The following is a 14,295-nucleotide window of genomic DNA, read 5'->3' as shown; positions in this document are numbered from 1 at the left end:
TGGTGACTTTATAAACACTAGAGGGTTTTTTTAACAGTACAGAAATGATATGCCTTGCCATCTTCTGTAGATTCTTTTACTTCCTAGTCTACACTACAAGTCAGAATTAACCTAGCTACCATTATTTTCGGTAAAGAAGCTGTACTTCAATGAAACAGGAGCTGAATTCAACTTAAATCAGATTTTAGAAATACAAAATTAATGTATTAAATAACTGAGATACCATTATTTTTGGAATAGAAATTATATTATTTTAATATTGCAGGTCAATAAATCCCCCTTGGAAAGTTTCAAATCTGGAAACAAAGAAGCTGGTATTGTATTTGGAGCTATACCAATCTATAGGGTGAGTTCAAAGTCATCTGATTAAATGGAAGCTTCATAAAAACAAGAACTTTAAGATTTAGCTATTATGAAAGTTATTCTCTGTGAATTTGCCAGTATTTATTTATAAAGTAGTTTTAATATTTGATAACATTTTCCTTGAACTAGCGATTTCTTGATATTTTATAATTTTATATGCATACGTGAGCAAGGAGAGTAGAATAACAATAGTTCCAGTGAGAAAAATATAATATTTCAGTAACTGAAATATTGACTTGCCATCTCAGTTTGGCACTAGAATATTCTGTGTCCTGTCAGAATTCAAGGAGTCTAGGAATTATATTCAGGATTTTAAGACAAGATGTTTATAGCACACAAATTGTGTTGCATGATTGTGAAGGCTGGACTGCAAGCCGCATATGGTCTTCTATCTTTAATCTGCCACAGGTACCCATGGAGCCATCTTGAATTACGTTCCTTAACACCGTATTTCCCCGAAAATAAGATCGGGACTTATATTAATTTTTACTCCAAAAGACACATTAGGGCTTATTTTCGGATGATGTCTTATTTTTTCATGTACAACTATCTACATTTATTCAAATAAATAATATCAATAATATTATTTATTTATATATTAATATTATTATTTTATAATTCAATATGTCCATTGTGTGGTGCAACAAATGTACTAAATGCATCCGTCTGGCTGATGATCTTAACTGGGGTTTATTTTGGGGATAGGGCTTATATTATGAGCATCCTGAAAAATCATGCTAGAGCTTATTTTCCAGTTAGGACTTATTTTCGGGAAATACAGTACTAACTGCTGCTGATTGCTACCACTATTAGCATCATTATCATTTGAGAGAAAGTGTAAAACCTGATCATGCATTTTAGCAAATTCTGATGATTAGGTACATTACAATTTGTTGACACCTTTCAAAGGTACTTTGCAAACTGCATCTTAGGTTTTTAGAGCAACAGTTTGTGAACCTCTGATGTGATTAATAGTTGAAAATGAATAATTAAGAGAACACAGTAGCTTAAAATAGAGATCAGAATAAAATTGCTTCTTAGCTCTTTAAAAGCAATCAATACTGTTTTATTAAGCACAGCAAAAAAAAAAACACCTCACATTTAAACCATAGTGTTTTATAGCAAAAGACTAGTCTTTGTAACTTTTTGCAACTTAAAAATCTTCCCACATGCATCTTGGCTTAGATATAAAAGCATAGCTTCACTAGCAGAAAGCCCTAAAAGATAAAAACTTCTTGCAGTCAAGCTAAAGTCCTGCTGAGTTAATGGATGAACCTTTTTTGGATATAGTAGTTTTCTGACTTCCTAGTTTAAACTACAGCCCTAGCACCTAAATTTCCTGGTAGTCAGTCATTGACAAAGTACAGAGTAACTCTAATTCAGCATTCCTTTGGGGGAATGAGACAAAGTCAGAGTTGGGTGATTTCAAAGAATGAATTCAATTTCTTCCCGCGGGGGGGGGGGGAGAGCACAGGATTAAGTTACAAATATGGTAATTGAAAAATGCTGTAAATAAACAACAAAACAGAATAAGCAATTGTACATTGTTTCCACTAATGGCAGTGTAATTAATGGTTTTACAGAAAAGCAAGGCAAAATAAAAACCCTGCACTGTTTATAGCATCTTGAACATCTGTGATGTAAGAATACAGGAAATTACCAGATGATAGGTGTTGCGTCCTGAGCCTGCTGCAGTAGTAAGCAGGCTCAGAAATGTTGCAAATGGTCCCAGGCAAGCCAAAAGCTGCCCGGGACCAGACTGGCTGTTGCCAACCTTGTATGCATGCGCAAGGCGCAAAACAGCCAACTTCCTATTGGCTGACATTGTCCAGGTTCAGGACTCTATAAGGCCTGTGTGCCTTTTGGTTTTTGCTTGGTTGTAAGGAGAAGATCAATAAAGAGATTACTTGTTCATCATGTGTCTTCGTCTAAGCCTAAGAACCAAATACATAAAACTGGTGACGAAGGTGGGATCCCTGCAAGCAAGAGAAACAAATAGGACTCACCGAGAAAGTCCTGAAGACTGGGAAGATGGCGTCCTGCATTCGCGACAGTACAGCATTGCTGGAGGTGAGCTTGGCAAAAGGACCCTTTCCCCAAATACTAGCTTGCAGAGGAAGCAATTAGCGAAGACCGTAAAGGTTTACGATGTTGAAGATTGGCCACTTGACGGCCTGAAAGCGGCAGCTCTTCTCTGCGCCTGTGGCCAGGAAGCATTCGACATTGCTGAAAATCTGGTGGCCCCTGCACTTCTGGAGTCAATAACATACGCTGACTTGAAGAAGATGCTGAAGGAACATTTCCAGCCTAAATTGTCTATCATCACTTGGAGGCACACGTTTGAGCAGAGAGACCAGAGGCCGGGTGAATTTGCTGCCGACTTCATCGCTGCCTTAAGACAAGCAGCCAGGCCTTGTGAGTTCAAGGACCTGGAAGACAGGCTGCGAGATCATTTCGTGGGTGGCCTACGAAGTAGAGAACTGCAAAGAAGATCTTCGCGAAAGAAGAAGTATCGTTTCAAGATGCCTTAAAAGAGGTTGCAGCTGAAGAAGAAGCAGGCGACACTGTGAAGGCTTTGCGGCTTGCCAGGAACCCTCCAGCCACCATGACCATCCATCAAGAGGATAATTCAGAAGCGGATCCTGAAGAGGAGGTGGACAGACTTCACCAGCCAGCAGAAAGAAGGATGAAGGGGCATCCAGACAAGGCCCCAGCATCTCCTCAGTGCTTCAGGTGCGGAGGACGCCACAAGCGAGCTGACTGCTCCACCATTTGCCAGGCATGTGGCAGGCAATGCCACATTTCCTCCATCTGTTTGGGTCGCCAGAAGGTCCAACCCCGGGAAGAATTGCTTCAGAAAGGTACCAGGGTTCCCAGCCAACAGAGGGTGGGTTTCTGCGCAACGCGCAGGAGTATTCTAAGAACAGGGACACACAAGCCCCTTAAGAAAAAACTTCACATTGATGTGAAGTTGCAAGGGGTTCCCTTATCGATGGAGTTGGACACAGGGTCCCCTCTATCAATCATTTCACTTGACACCTTCAAAAGGATTTGCGGCAGTAGTGGCCTTCGAGTCATACTCAGGCCACTGAATTTAATCCTCACTGAATTCCAAAGTCAGTGTGAAAGGAGAGGCTACGCTGAAAGTGCAGTGTAATGCTTTTGAGGGCCTCCTAGATTTGGTGGTAGTTGGGGGTGAACGCACAAGTCTTATTGGACTCGACTGGTTCGAGGCCCTTGGAATCCAAGTGACTGGGCTTCACAGCCTGCAAACCTTAGGCCTTGCAGAAGTCTGCAAGGAGTTTGCTGATGTGTTTAGCTCAGAGCTTGGCTCCTACAAGGGGCCTCCCATTGCATTATGTTTAGACCCAACTATCACACCCATCAAGATCAAGCCTAGAAGGGTGCCTTTTGCCTTCAAAAGCAAGATAGATGCAGAGCTGGACAAGCTGATTCAGCAGGGCATCTTAGAACCTGTGGACTCTAGTCCATGGGAAAATCCCATTGTAACACTTTTAAAGGCTAATGGAGAAGTCCGCATACGCGCACACTATAAGTGCACGCTGAATAAAGCATTGCAACAGTAAGCATATCCAGTGCCTGTGGTAAGCCACATTCTGGCCTCCCTCAAAGGGGGGCGCCTTTTTGCAAAACGTGATTTGGCAAGGCCTATCAACAGCTACCTGTTGATGAGGCAACTGCAGAGGCCCAAACGATTGTAACACATAGAGGGGCCTTTAAGATTAAAAGACTGCAGTTTGGGGTTAATGTAGCCCCTGGTATATTTCAAAGTGTCATGGAACGCACACTTTGTGGTGTTCCTGGGGTCTGTCCCTACTGCAATGACTTCCTCATTGCTGGGGAGTCATCTCAAAATCTAGCAGAAAGATTAAGGGCTGTCTTGCTTTGTTTCCGCCAAGCAGGCCTTAAATTGAAGCAAGACAAATGCAAAATAGGAATCACTTCCACTGACTTCTTAGCCTTCAGGATTGATGCTCAAGGCATCCACCCTGCTGAATCCAAGCTTCAAGCGATTCAGCAGGCCCCAAGTCCCAAGTCCAAGAGTGAACTGCAAGCTTTCTTGGGGCTCTTAAATTTTTGTCACGCATTTCTCCCACATAAGGCTGCAGTGGCAGAGCCCTTACACCGGATCTTAGACAAGCAGGCTCCATGGCAGTGAACTAAATTCCATGAAAAGAGTTTCAGTGAGGTTAAGGCCTTGCTTTCTTCAAATGCTGTATTAGTGCATTTCAATGAGCAACTGCCTGTGTGCGTTGCATGCGATGCATCTCATTATAGGGTGGGAGCAGTACTTAGCCACCTGAAGGCTGATGGGACACAAGTCCCTGTAGCATATTATTCAAGGACTCTGTCATCTACAGAGCGGAATTACGCTCAGATTGACAGAGAAGCCTTGGCCATAGTGGCTGGGATAAAGAAATTCCATGATTTCTCATATGGCCGCCACTTCACGGTCTACATAGACCATAAGCCTCTGCTGGGTTTGTTTACCGCTAACAAACAGACATCACACATTATTTCTCCATGTATGCTGAGATGGTCAATTTTCCTGTCAGCATATGATTATACACTTATTTACAAACCTGGAAAAGAGATGGGCCACGCAGACGGCCTCAGCAGATTACCTCTCAAACAAATAGAGGCAGATCCTGCTCCTGTTATTAACAATCTTTCCATTCAGGAGTTGCCTGAATCTCCCCTCAATGCTAGGGATGTGGCACTGCCACTGATCACATGCTCACACCCATGCTGACATGGGTCTTGTCAGGATGGCATAACACGTGTCCAAATATGGAGTTTCAAAGCTTCTGGCAAAGGAAGCATGAGCTTTCTATGTTTAAAGGGTGCCTGTTATGGGGTAGTAGGGTAGTCATCCCAGCCTCATTGAGGTCTAGAGTCTTGCTCTTTCTGCATGAGGGACATCCAAGAATAGTAAGGATGAAAGCGCTTGCGTTCAGCCATCTCCGGTGGCTTGGGCTCGATAAAGACATTTGAGGCCCAGGTTCATGGGTGCCAAGTGTGCCAACAGTCAAGGCCTGAAATGCCCCAGGCCCCTATACATAGGTGGGAGGAAACACAAACCCCTTGGTCAAGGGTACATATAGATTACGCTGGGCCCTTTCAGGGGCAATTTTTCCTTCTCCTCATTGACAGCCATTCCAAGTGGCTAGAGTTTGTTCCTGTTTCCTCCACTACTAGTGCCAGGACCATCCAGGTGTTGAGAGGAATTTTCACCTCACATGGACTTCCAGATGTCCTGGTTTCAGATAATGGCCCCCAATTTACCTCTTTTGAGTTCCAGGCTTTTCTTCAAGCCAACTTGATCCGGCATGCGACGTCTGCTCCTTTCCACCCATTTTCCAACGGACAAGCAGAGAGGATGGTGCGCACTACCAAAGATGGTCTCAAGAAACTGACTTATGGTAACTGGCATCACAGGTTAGCAGATTTCCTTCTTGCACACCGCACCACACCTTGCACAGCCACAAGGAAGAGCCCAGCAGAACTCCACTGGAGTCGCCGCCTTATCACCAAACTGGACAGGTTGCACCTAGAGCAGGCGGCTTCACAGGTATCACAGCCGCTGGCACCTAGGAGACTTCAGGTGGGCGATCTGGTCTGAGCAAGGAACTATGGGCCTGGACATCTCTGGGTCAAAGCAGTGGTATGCAAGGTCTCTGGGTCGCTGTCATACGAAGTGGCCTTGGATGATGGACGTGTCATTCGCAGACACATTGATCAACTGCGCTGGAGGCTTAACAGCCATGCTTCCATCCTGGCTCTGCTCTGGTGGGGGGAGGAGGACCATAATCTGCATTCTGGTTCACAGTTTCCCAGTTCTAGCAGTGTCTCACAAGCTGCTGAGACTGCCGCTGAGGCTGTTCAGGGGTCATCTCAAGGTTCAGCAAGTGCTCCGAACAAAAATTCTCCAGAAGGGGGGTCATCCCGCACATCAGTTATTGCTCCAGACATGGAGTTGCACCAGGGATACCCACATAGTCCAAATACTTCAGATAGTGCTCCAGAGAGGGAGCCGCATTGGGGGTATCTACGTAATTCAGACACAGCCCCAGACTGAGAATTTCACTAGGGGCACTCACACAGTTCAGCTATTGCTTCAAAAAGGAAGTCCTTAGAAAGGGGTTTGCCATGGAGGCGGCTCCTGACTCTGGCACCTCTGGCACATACACGGGGGCTATGGAGTACTGGGGCACTTCCGCCACTCAGGCCACTCCAGCTGCTGGCTTTAGGCTCGAGGGACAGTGCTCTCAAGAGGAGTCTATTGTGGACTCGGGGACTTCCACCCCTCCAAGGAACTCTGGCTTGGACTTAGAGGGTCCAGCCAGTCAGCAGCTGGGTGGGTCACCTGGGTCCTTGGGGCATCAAAGTCCTGGTCTGCCTAGCCTGGCAGGCGAGCAGGTAGGCCAGGCACACTCACCGGCCATTAGAAGGTCACAGCGGGCCAAGTGCCCACCTAAACATCTTGGAAACTATGTGAGGTTTCTGTCAATACAAAGGGAACCTTGCTAGTCTGTAACAGGATGTTGACTAAGACTCAGTACAGAGTGTTATATACCATATATGATTTTGGGTGTATTTTGTTTAGTTAAAATAATTATTTTGAAGAAGTGTTCTGCCTGTGTGCAGGCCAGTGTAACTCCACTATTCCCTGCCCCTTGAACAAATGTACCTGTACGTACAGCTAAGGTGTTTTTTATCTAGGGGGGAGGGGTGTTGTGTCCTGAGCCTGCTGCAGTAGTGAGCAGGCTCAGAAATGTTGCAAACAGTCCCGGGCAAACCAAAAGCTGCCCGGGACCAGACTGGCTGTCGCCAACCTTGTGCACATGCGCAAGGCGCGAAACAGCCAGCTTTCTATTGGCTGACATTGTCCAGGTTCAGGACTCTATAAAAGGCCTGCGTGCCTTTTGGCTTTTGCTTGGTTGTAAGGAGAAGATCAATAAAGAGATTACTTGTTCATCATGTGTCTTCATCTAATGCCTAAGAACCGAATACATAAAAATAGGCAAATTCTTTAGTGCAATCTGAAATCTGAAGCTTCTAAGGAGAAGTATTGTATACTATCATCTGTCTTGAGTTTGCAGAAGATTCTCTAGGGTTTTTTATGATAGACACTTGGGCATTTTATATTTTTGAGCAGGGGATGAGGAGAGAGTTTAGATCTATATATAATTGACCCTTTTAAACTATATAAATGTGACAAACAGGCCATTCAAAAAGCAAAAAAGAAAACTGCATGGAAAACTGTTAAGCCAAACTTTGCTTCTGCATAAGGATGGTTGATAATATGAATGTTTGGTTTGTAAAAAACCAAGACGCTAATCTTGTATGTAAATTCTAAAACTATAAATCTTTTCTAAAGATAATTACAATATAAATCTTTTCCTAGTCATATCCGAAACAGGCACACTACTGACGGTTGTAAGATTGAATGTGGTAAATATTGAAAAGCCTCTTATAAAGATGATTTCAAGACACCAGTTAATAGATTCTTTTTCCTTGTCCATTCCTTCATAAACTATTGCAGCTTTTCACATAATTCTTGATTTTTCTGAATTACTTGAAAAAGGTCGTAACACCTCCAAAGCTGAAAATAACTTCTACTGATCAAGATAGTTCTTTTGAAAACATGGCCAAGAGAATTATTCAAATTACAGTAAGTGAGTTAACTATTTCTTTTTCTATCAGTATACATGTTAAGTATATGAATGTGAGCTACACAACTAAGCTCAAAAAACACCAAGGACTCCACAGTTCAACCTGAGCTAAATATATAATCTCATCTACTGGAAGTAGATAAACTGCTTGTAGATATGAAGGCTATTGTATTTCCCTTGGTTTTTTTTATCTATTGGGGTTTTTGAAACTTGCCATATTTTGGTTGGAGACAACAAAAATTCAATTTAGGTTATATTTCTTTGAGAGATGACATAGCAATCAATAAAAAAACCAAAAGAATTCCACTATATGGGATACATCCATACAATACCTAAATCTTTCATTCTGGGACAAAATAAATGTGAGCAGATGGATTATCATAATTAAGCTTCAGAAACAGTTTTAGTAGTCCAAGTAGCTGACCTAAAGTGGAAAATAGGGGAAGTACAAATCTGTTGACGCCCTTATCACTTTCAGGATTTTTCATTATCATCAAACATGGGGTCAGGTTAGACTTCAAAAACATGATACTGTGATTTTAATCTTACCAAATAATCAGTTTCCAAAAATGGAGCTTGATCATTATGGCTCTTTCCTGTTGGCCTTTAAAATATGAAAAGGGTCTTATACACATAAGATGTTAAGAAAAGCTACAGAGACATTTAGCACCCAGTTGTATTCATTTCTGTCTAGATAACATACAGAAAAACTATGAAATCCTTAAAATGAACTTTTGAGTGTCATTTTCAGATGGATATGTCCAATAATTCAAAAATTCAAAGATTATAAAAAGGGAAAATAATTATTGGGAATGGAGACTTGCAACAAATTCTAAACAATGAGTGTTTCTTTTGTTGGGTCTAACTAGTCAGATTTAGAATAATTTAATGAAAAGAAGGACTAGGGGTGACATGATAGCAGTGTTCCAATATTTGAGGGACTGCCACAAAGAAGAGAGGGACAACCTATTCTTCAAGGTACCTGAAGCAGCACAAGAAACAATGGATAGAAATTAATCAAAAAAAGAAACAACCTAGAACCGTGGTGGCAAACCTATGGCACGGGTACCAGAGGTGGCACTCAGAGCCCTCTCTGTAGGCTTGTGCGCCGTCGCCCCAGTCCTAGGCCTTCAGCTGGGTTTTATAAAACTTTTTCGCTTTAGGCCTCCGCCGCAGTGTGCAAAAAAAAAAAAAAAAGGTTCAATCAGTCAATTTCAACTTCTCACAGGAAAAAAAATCTTGCAAAGTTGGAATTGATTGATTGAACTTTTTAGTCCCACCCAGTCTGCCGTTACCACCGCAGCCACGCTCACCCAATAGGCCACAACCACCCAATTGGCCACACCCACCCGGCACTCGATGATGCATAAGTGGGTTTTGGGTTGCAGTTTGGGCACTCGGTCTCTAGAAAGTTCGCCATCACTGACCTAGAAGGAGAAATTTCTTGACAGTTACAATTAGTCAGTGGAACAACTTGATTCCAGAGGTTGTGGTTGCTCCAACACTGGAGATTTTTAAGAAGAGATCAGACAACCATTTGTCTGAAATGATATAGGGTTTCTTGCTTGAGCAGGGGGTTAGACTAGAAGACCTCCAATGGCCCTTCCGAGTCTGTTATTCTGTTAATCCTGGGATCAACACATACTGGTATTTGGGAAGGTCAAGTTGCAGCACTACTTTATATCAATTTTGATTAAGAAACAGATTTTCTAAAGTTTACATTTGCTGTTATTGAAATTTAATAACTCATACAAATAAAACAGTATTGTATATGTTTACTCTGATCAATGAGTTAGCTGGCATTCAATCTGATATAAACAAACGTTCTTTTTTTTACAGCCATCACATTTATCACACCCTCGAAAAGGTGTAAAACTCAATCAGTTGCCACTAATGCCTGTTCCTTCCTCCTCAATGCTCCCAGTACAACTCCGAAAATTGTGAAACAGTAAGAAGTGTTGCAATGAATGAAGGTGAAAATAAAAAAGACTGCAAACCACACATATACACATGCTGTTAACTGAATCTTGTATCAAGCAACTATGTATACACAAACCTGTGCCCATTTAAATTCACAAGCTTAGGTCACTTGCATAAAATAAATAATTATATTTATTTATTAAAAAAATTTAAATGGCTACCCAACTCAAATACAATGACTCCAGGTGGCGTACATTAAAAACCAACACTATAAAGATTCCAGAATCCTCCCCCCTCCCCCCATGGCAATGATACTTGATTGGCTTTGAATCAACCTGGAATCTCTAGGCCCATTGATAGATCCATGTTTTCAAGGACTTCTAGAAAAGTAGCAAGGAGCAGGCCAACCTTATTTCCCAAGGAGTGATGTTCCAAAGGGTCCATCAGTTGTACTTCCTTAATAGATGGGAGCCATAACATATCCTGCATTCCCATTCTGATGAGCTGGGTACATGTTACGGGGGAGAGGTGATCCTTCAAATATAGGTCATGCCAGACAAATCTTACTGTTCTTTGACCAGATGGCAAAATTAGTAGACAGAGGAATGCTGTGGATATAATATACTTGGACTTCAGTAAGGCATTTGATAAAGTAGACCACAACCTCCTACTTGATAAGATAGAAAAATGTGGGTTACACAGCATCACCACCAGTTGGATTCGTAGCTGGCTGACCGGCCATACTCAGCGTATGGTCCTCAATGGAACTACATCTACATGGAGGGAAGTGTGTAGCGGGGTGCCCCAGGGCTCTGTTCTGGGCCCAGTGCTCTTCAACATCTTCATCAATGATTTGGATTAGGGGATAAATGGGGAACTCATCAAATTTGCAGACGACACTAAGCTGGCAGGAATAGCCAACACTCCAGAAGACAGGCTTAAGATACAGAACTATCTTGACAGACTTGAACATTGGGCGCTATCTAACAAAATGAAATTCAATGGTGAAAAAAGTAAGGTTCTACATTTAGGCAAGAAAAACTAAATGTACAGGTATAATATAGGTAGTACCTTGCTCAATAGTAGCAACTGTGAGAAGGATCTTGGAGTCCTAGTAGACAATCACTTAAATATGAGCCAGCAGTGTGCTGCAGCTGCCAAAAAAAGCCAACACAGTGCTAGGCTGCATTAACAGAGGGATAGAATCAATATCATTTGAAGTGTTAATACCACTTTACAATGCCTGGGTAAGGCCACACTTGGAATACTGCATCCAGTTTTGGTCACCACGATGTAAAAAAGATGCTGAGACTCTAGAAAGAGTACAGAGAAGAGCAACAAAGATGATTAGGGGACTGAAGGCTAAAACATGTAAGGAACGGTTGCTGGAATTAGGTTTGTCTAGTCTAATGAAGAGAAGGATGAGGGGGGGCATGATAGCAATGTTCCAATATCTCAGGGGCTGCCACAAAGAAGAGGGAGTCAAGCTATTCTCCAAAGTGCCTGAAAAGAAGCAACGGGTGGAAACTAATCAAGGAGAGAAGCAACCTAGAATTAAGGAGAAATTTCCTGACAGTTAGAACAATTAATCAGTGGAACAACCTGCCTCCAGAAGCAGTGAATGTTCCAAACCTGGAAGTTTTTAAGAAGAGACTGGACAGCTATTTGTTTGAAATGGTGTAGGGTTTTTTGCCTGAGCAGGGGGTTGGATTAGATAACTCCAGGGTCCCTTCCAACTTTTTTATTTTTATTATTATTATTAGGTAGTCTTCGCCTTACAACATTCATTCAGTGACTGTTTGAAATTACATCGGCACTGAAAAATGACTGATGGTTTTAACACTTATGACCATTGCAACATATCCATGGTCATGTGATCAAAATTCAGGTGCTTGGCAACAGTGGCACTCTTGGGGATCTTCCCAGCCGGCTTTTCACATGCAAAGGCTTGATAAGAGAATAAGACAAAGAACGTTCCAAAGGTATGAAAAAAAGGAAAGCAAGTCAGTTTAACTGCATTACTGAGTTTTATACTGAGCTTTATTCTTGATAGCAATGCCACATACTACTGTGCTACATGAAGTAATGCACACATTAATTTTGCCTGAGAGTCCCTCATTTATATGAGCAATTTTGTCTATTCCAAATCAAAACAACTCTTATCAATATAATTATACTTTTCAAGAATGTAGAATACTTCATCATTTTCAGTATTTTTATTGATCATGTTTGTTTTTATTTAATTGTTTATGCTTCACAAATACATATAGTCTTCATTTTTCCTCAAGGGACATCCATGGATTATGTTTGAAGGCCATTAACAGCAGGTATGAATGTTTTAAATTTTGGCTCCAAGGAACCACCATTATAAGTAGCCCTCAACTTACAACAATTCATTTCATGACAGTTCGAAGTTACAACGGCACTGGGAAAAAAAGACTTATGGCCATTTTTCACACTTCAACCATTGCAGCATCCCTGCGGTCACACCATCAAAATTCAGATGCTTGGCAACTGACTCAAATTTATGACGATTGCAATGTCCTGGGGTCAAGTGATCCTCTTTTGCGACCTGAGAAACAAAGTCAATGGGGAACCATGTTACTAATTTAACAATTGCAGTTATTCACTTAACAACTGTGGCAAGAAAGGTTGTGAAATGGTGCAAACCTCACTGAACAAATGTCTCGTTTAGCAACAGAAATTTGGGACTCAGTTGTTGTAAATTGAGAACTGCCTGCATTTAGGAATGGTCAGATTGCCTTATGGGCTTTGGGATGTGTCATTGTCAGCTGATAAGCCTGTATGGAAGAATTGCACATTAAAACATTTGGAAATACGGCTATATTTTCCAAAAGACTAAACTAGAATGTTCAGTTGTATGGGACAGAACTGTTTTCAGATACTTTCTTAGGAGATCCACAAACACACTTGGATGTTTTCTGAAAGCAGAAACACATTTTGTTTTGATCCATGCATGAAATCAAGGATCTAATGACCAGAACCAGGCTGCAGAAATCCAGAGTAGCAGAATGACACTGCAGCAACACTGTCAGTGTTAACTTTGTAGGCAGCAATTTGACTAAAAATCTATAACTGATGCTCTAAATAGCACAGAAGCAGCAGGTGATAAAACTATGATTTCTGTCTTTGAACTAACATATTTGCCTACTTTCCAATTGCTGTTTGACTCATTGCTCTTTTTATCTCAGTTACAATGAAGAGGTAAGTATGAATATATTTTTGTCCCTAGGATGGGTGTGCTATTTGACACTTCCAAAAAAAGAAATCATTTTGCAAGAAATGACAGTAACATACAAATTGCTCACAGCAAATAGTAATAAGAAAAAAATGATTCCTCGCCAATTATGTTCAATAAAATACTGTACAAAGCATTAAACTGACTCTTTAAAAAATTGTTCCACCTTTAAGCCTAATTCATAGCTGCAAAGCTTATTGAGTAGACAGTAAATTTAAATTAATAGGCTGTACAATGTGCAACATTATTTTTGGAGCAAGATGAAAATTAGTTTCAGAATGACTGTATGACTCATTTGCAATGAGAAAAATACTTAGGTTCAGAGCAAATGCATCGAAGCATTCTACCTAGAACATATCAACCTTTTGATTTATTAATATAGTAACTGTTACGTTGCAGTACCTTAAATTTGGGAGAAAGTGATTGGAAAGGCAGCAAGCATTTTTTAAAAAGGAAAAATAATGTTCTTGTAACTGAAATAGCCCTGCCATAAGGCAGAATTTAAACCTAATAAATAACTAAATGAAAGACATTGATTACAATAGCTCTATTTTTTTCTGTGTGAATAACACATCACTCAGCTTCATTATATAACCTTAGATCACCCTCATTATATGAGAGGGAAAAAGCCTTCTTTATTTTTATCAGACCAGGAAGTAGTAACTTTTACTAATTTTCTTTTTTTTTTCAGACCTAAGAAATTCATTAAAACTTTACTTGTATTGCACTCTAGCTCTCCTAATACTTTTATTTCTTCATCCTGCAATTTTTCCAGGTACAAAATTCTTTTGGAAATCCATGCAATTCGTGTTTCAGATTGTGCACACATAATCTAAATTTAACCTTTAAAAAAAAAAACTAATCCTAGGTCTGGAAATCATATTAGTGCTAACCTAAAACTTTTTCATTCTAATCATAAAATTATTTTAATTCCTTGTGCATATATAATAAAAGATACTGGAAAAATGTGCAGACAGATTAACACTTGAGAAACTTCAAAAGAAAGATGAAAGGAATTTGGATACTGTTACAAAGAGTACCATAAACTACAAGAAA

At 40.9% G+C, this 14,295-nt stretch overlaps 1 protein-coding gene across 11 annotated transcripts in view; it reads left to right on the top strand.

Moving 5' to 3' along the window:
- Positions 1 to 12,444, top strand: part of WDR64 (WD repeat domain 64) — a 62,098-nt gene extending 49,654 nt beyond the window's left edge. For 5 of the 11 annotated variants that reach the window (XM_039349102.1, XM_039349106.1, XM_039349108.1 and 2 more), the window contains 3 exons: positions 266 to 346; positions 7,973 to 8,063; positions 9,900 to 10,150. In XM_039349102.1, the coding sequence (XP_039205036.1) occupies positions 266 to 346; positions 7,973 to 8,063; positions 9,900 to 10,012 (285 nt within the window). In that variant the 3' untranslated portion in view covers positions 10,013 to 10,150. Of the gene's footprint in view, positions 1 to 265; positions 347 to 771; positions 1,743 to 7,930; positions 8,064 to 9,899; positions 10,151 to 12,268 lie in introns of those variants that run through there. The other 6 variants (XM_039349104.1, XM_039349101.1, XR_005557397.1 and 3 more) reach the window with 6 other exon arrangements.
- The last annotated feature ends 1,851 nt before the right edge of the window (positions 12,445 to 14,295 follow it).

This window comes from Crotalus tigris, unplaced genomic scaffold (assembly GCF_016545835.1).
Source record: "Crotalus tigris isolate CLP2741 ecotype Arizona unplaced genomic scaffold, ASM1654583v1 scf7180000018226.349013, whole genome shotgun sequence".
NCBI classification, from domain to species: Eukaryota; Metazoa; Chordata; class Lepidosauria; order Squamata; family Viperidae; genus Crotalus; species Crotalus tigris.
This window is presented reverse-complemented; position numbering and strand designations above follow the sequence as displayed.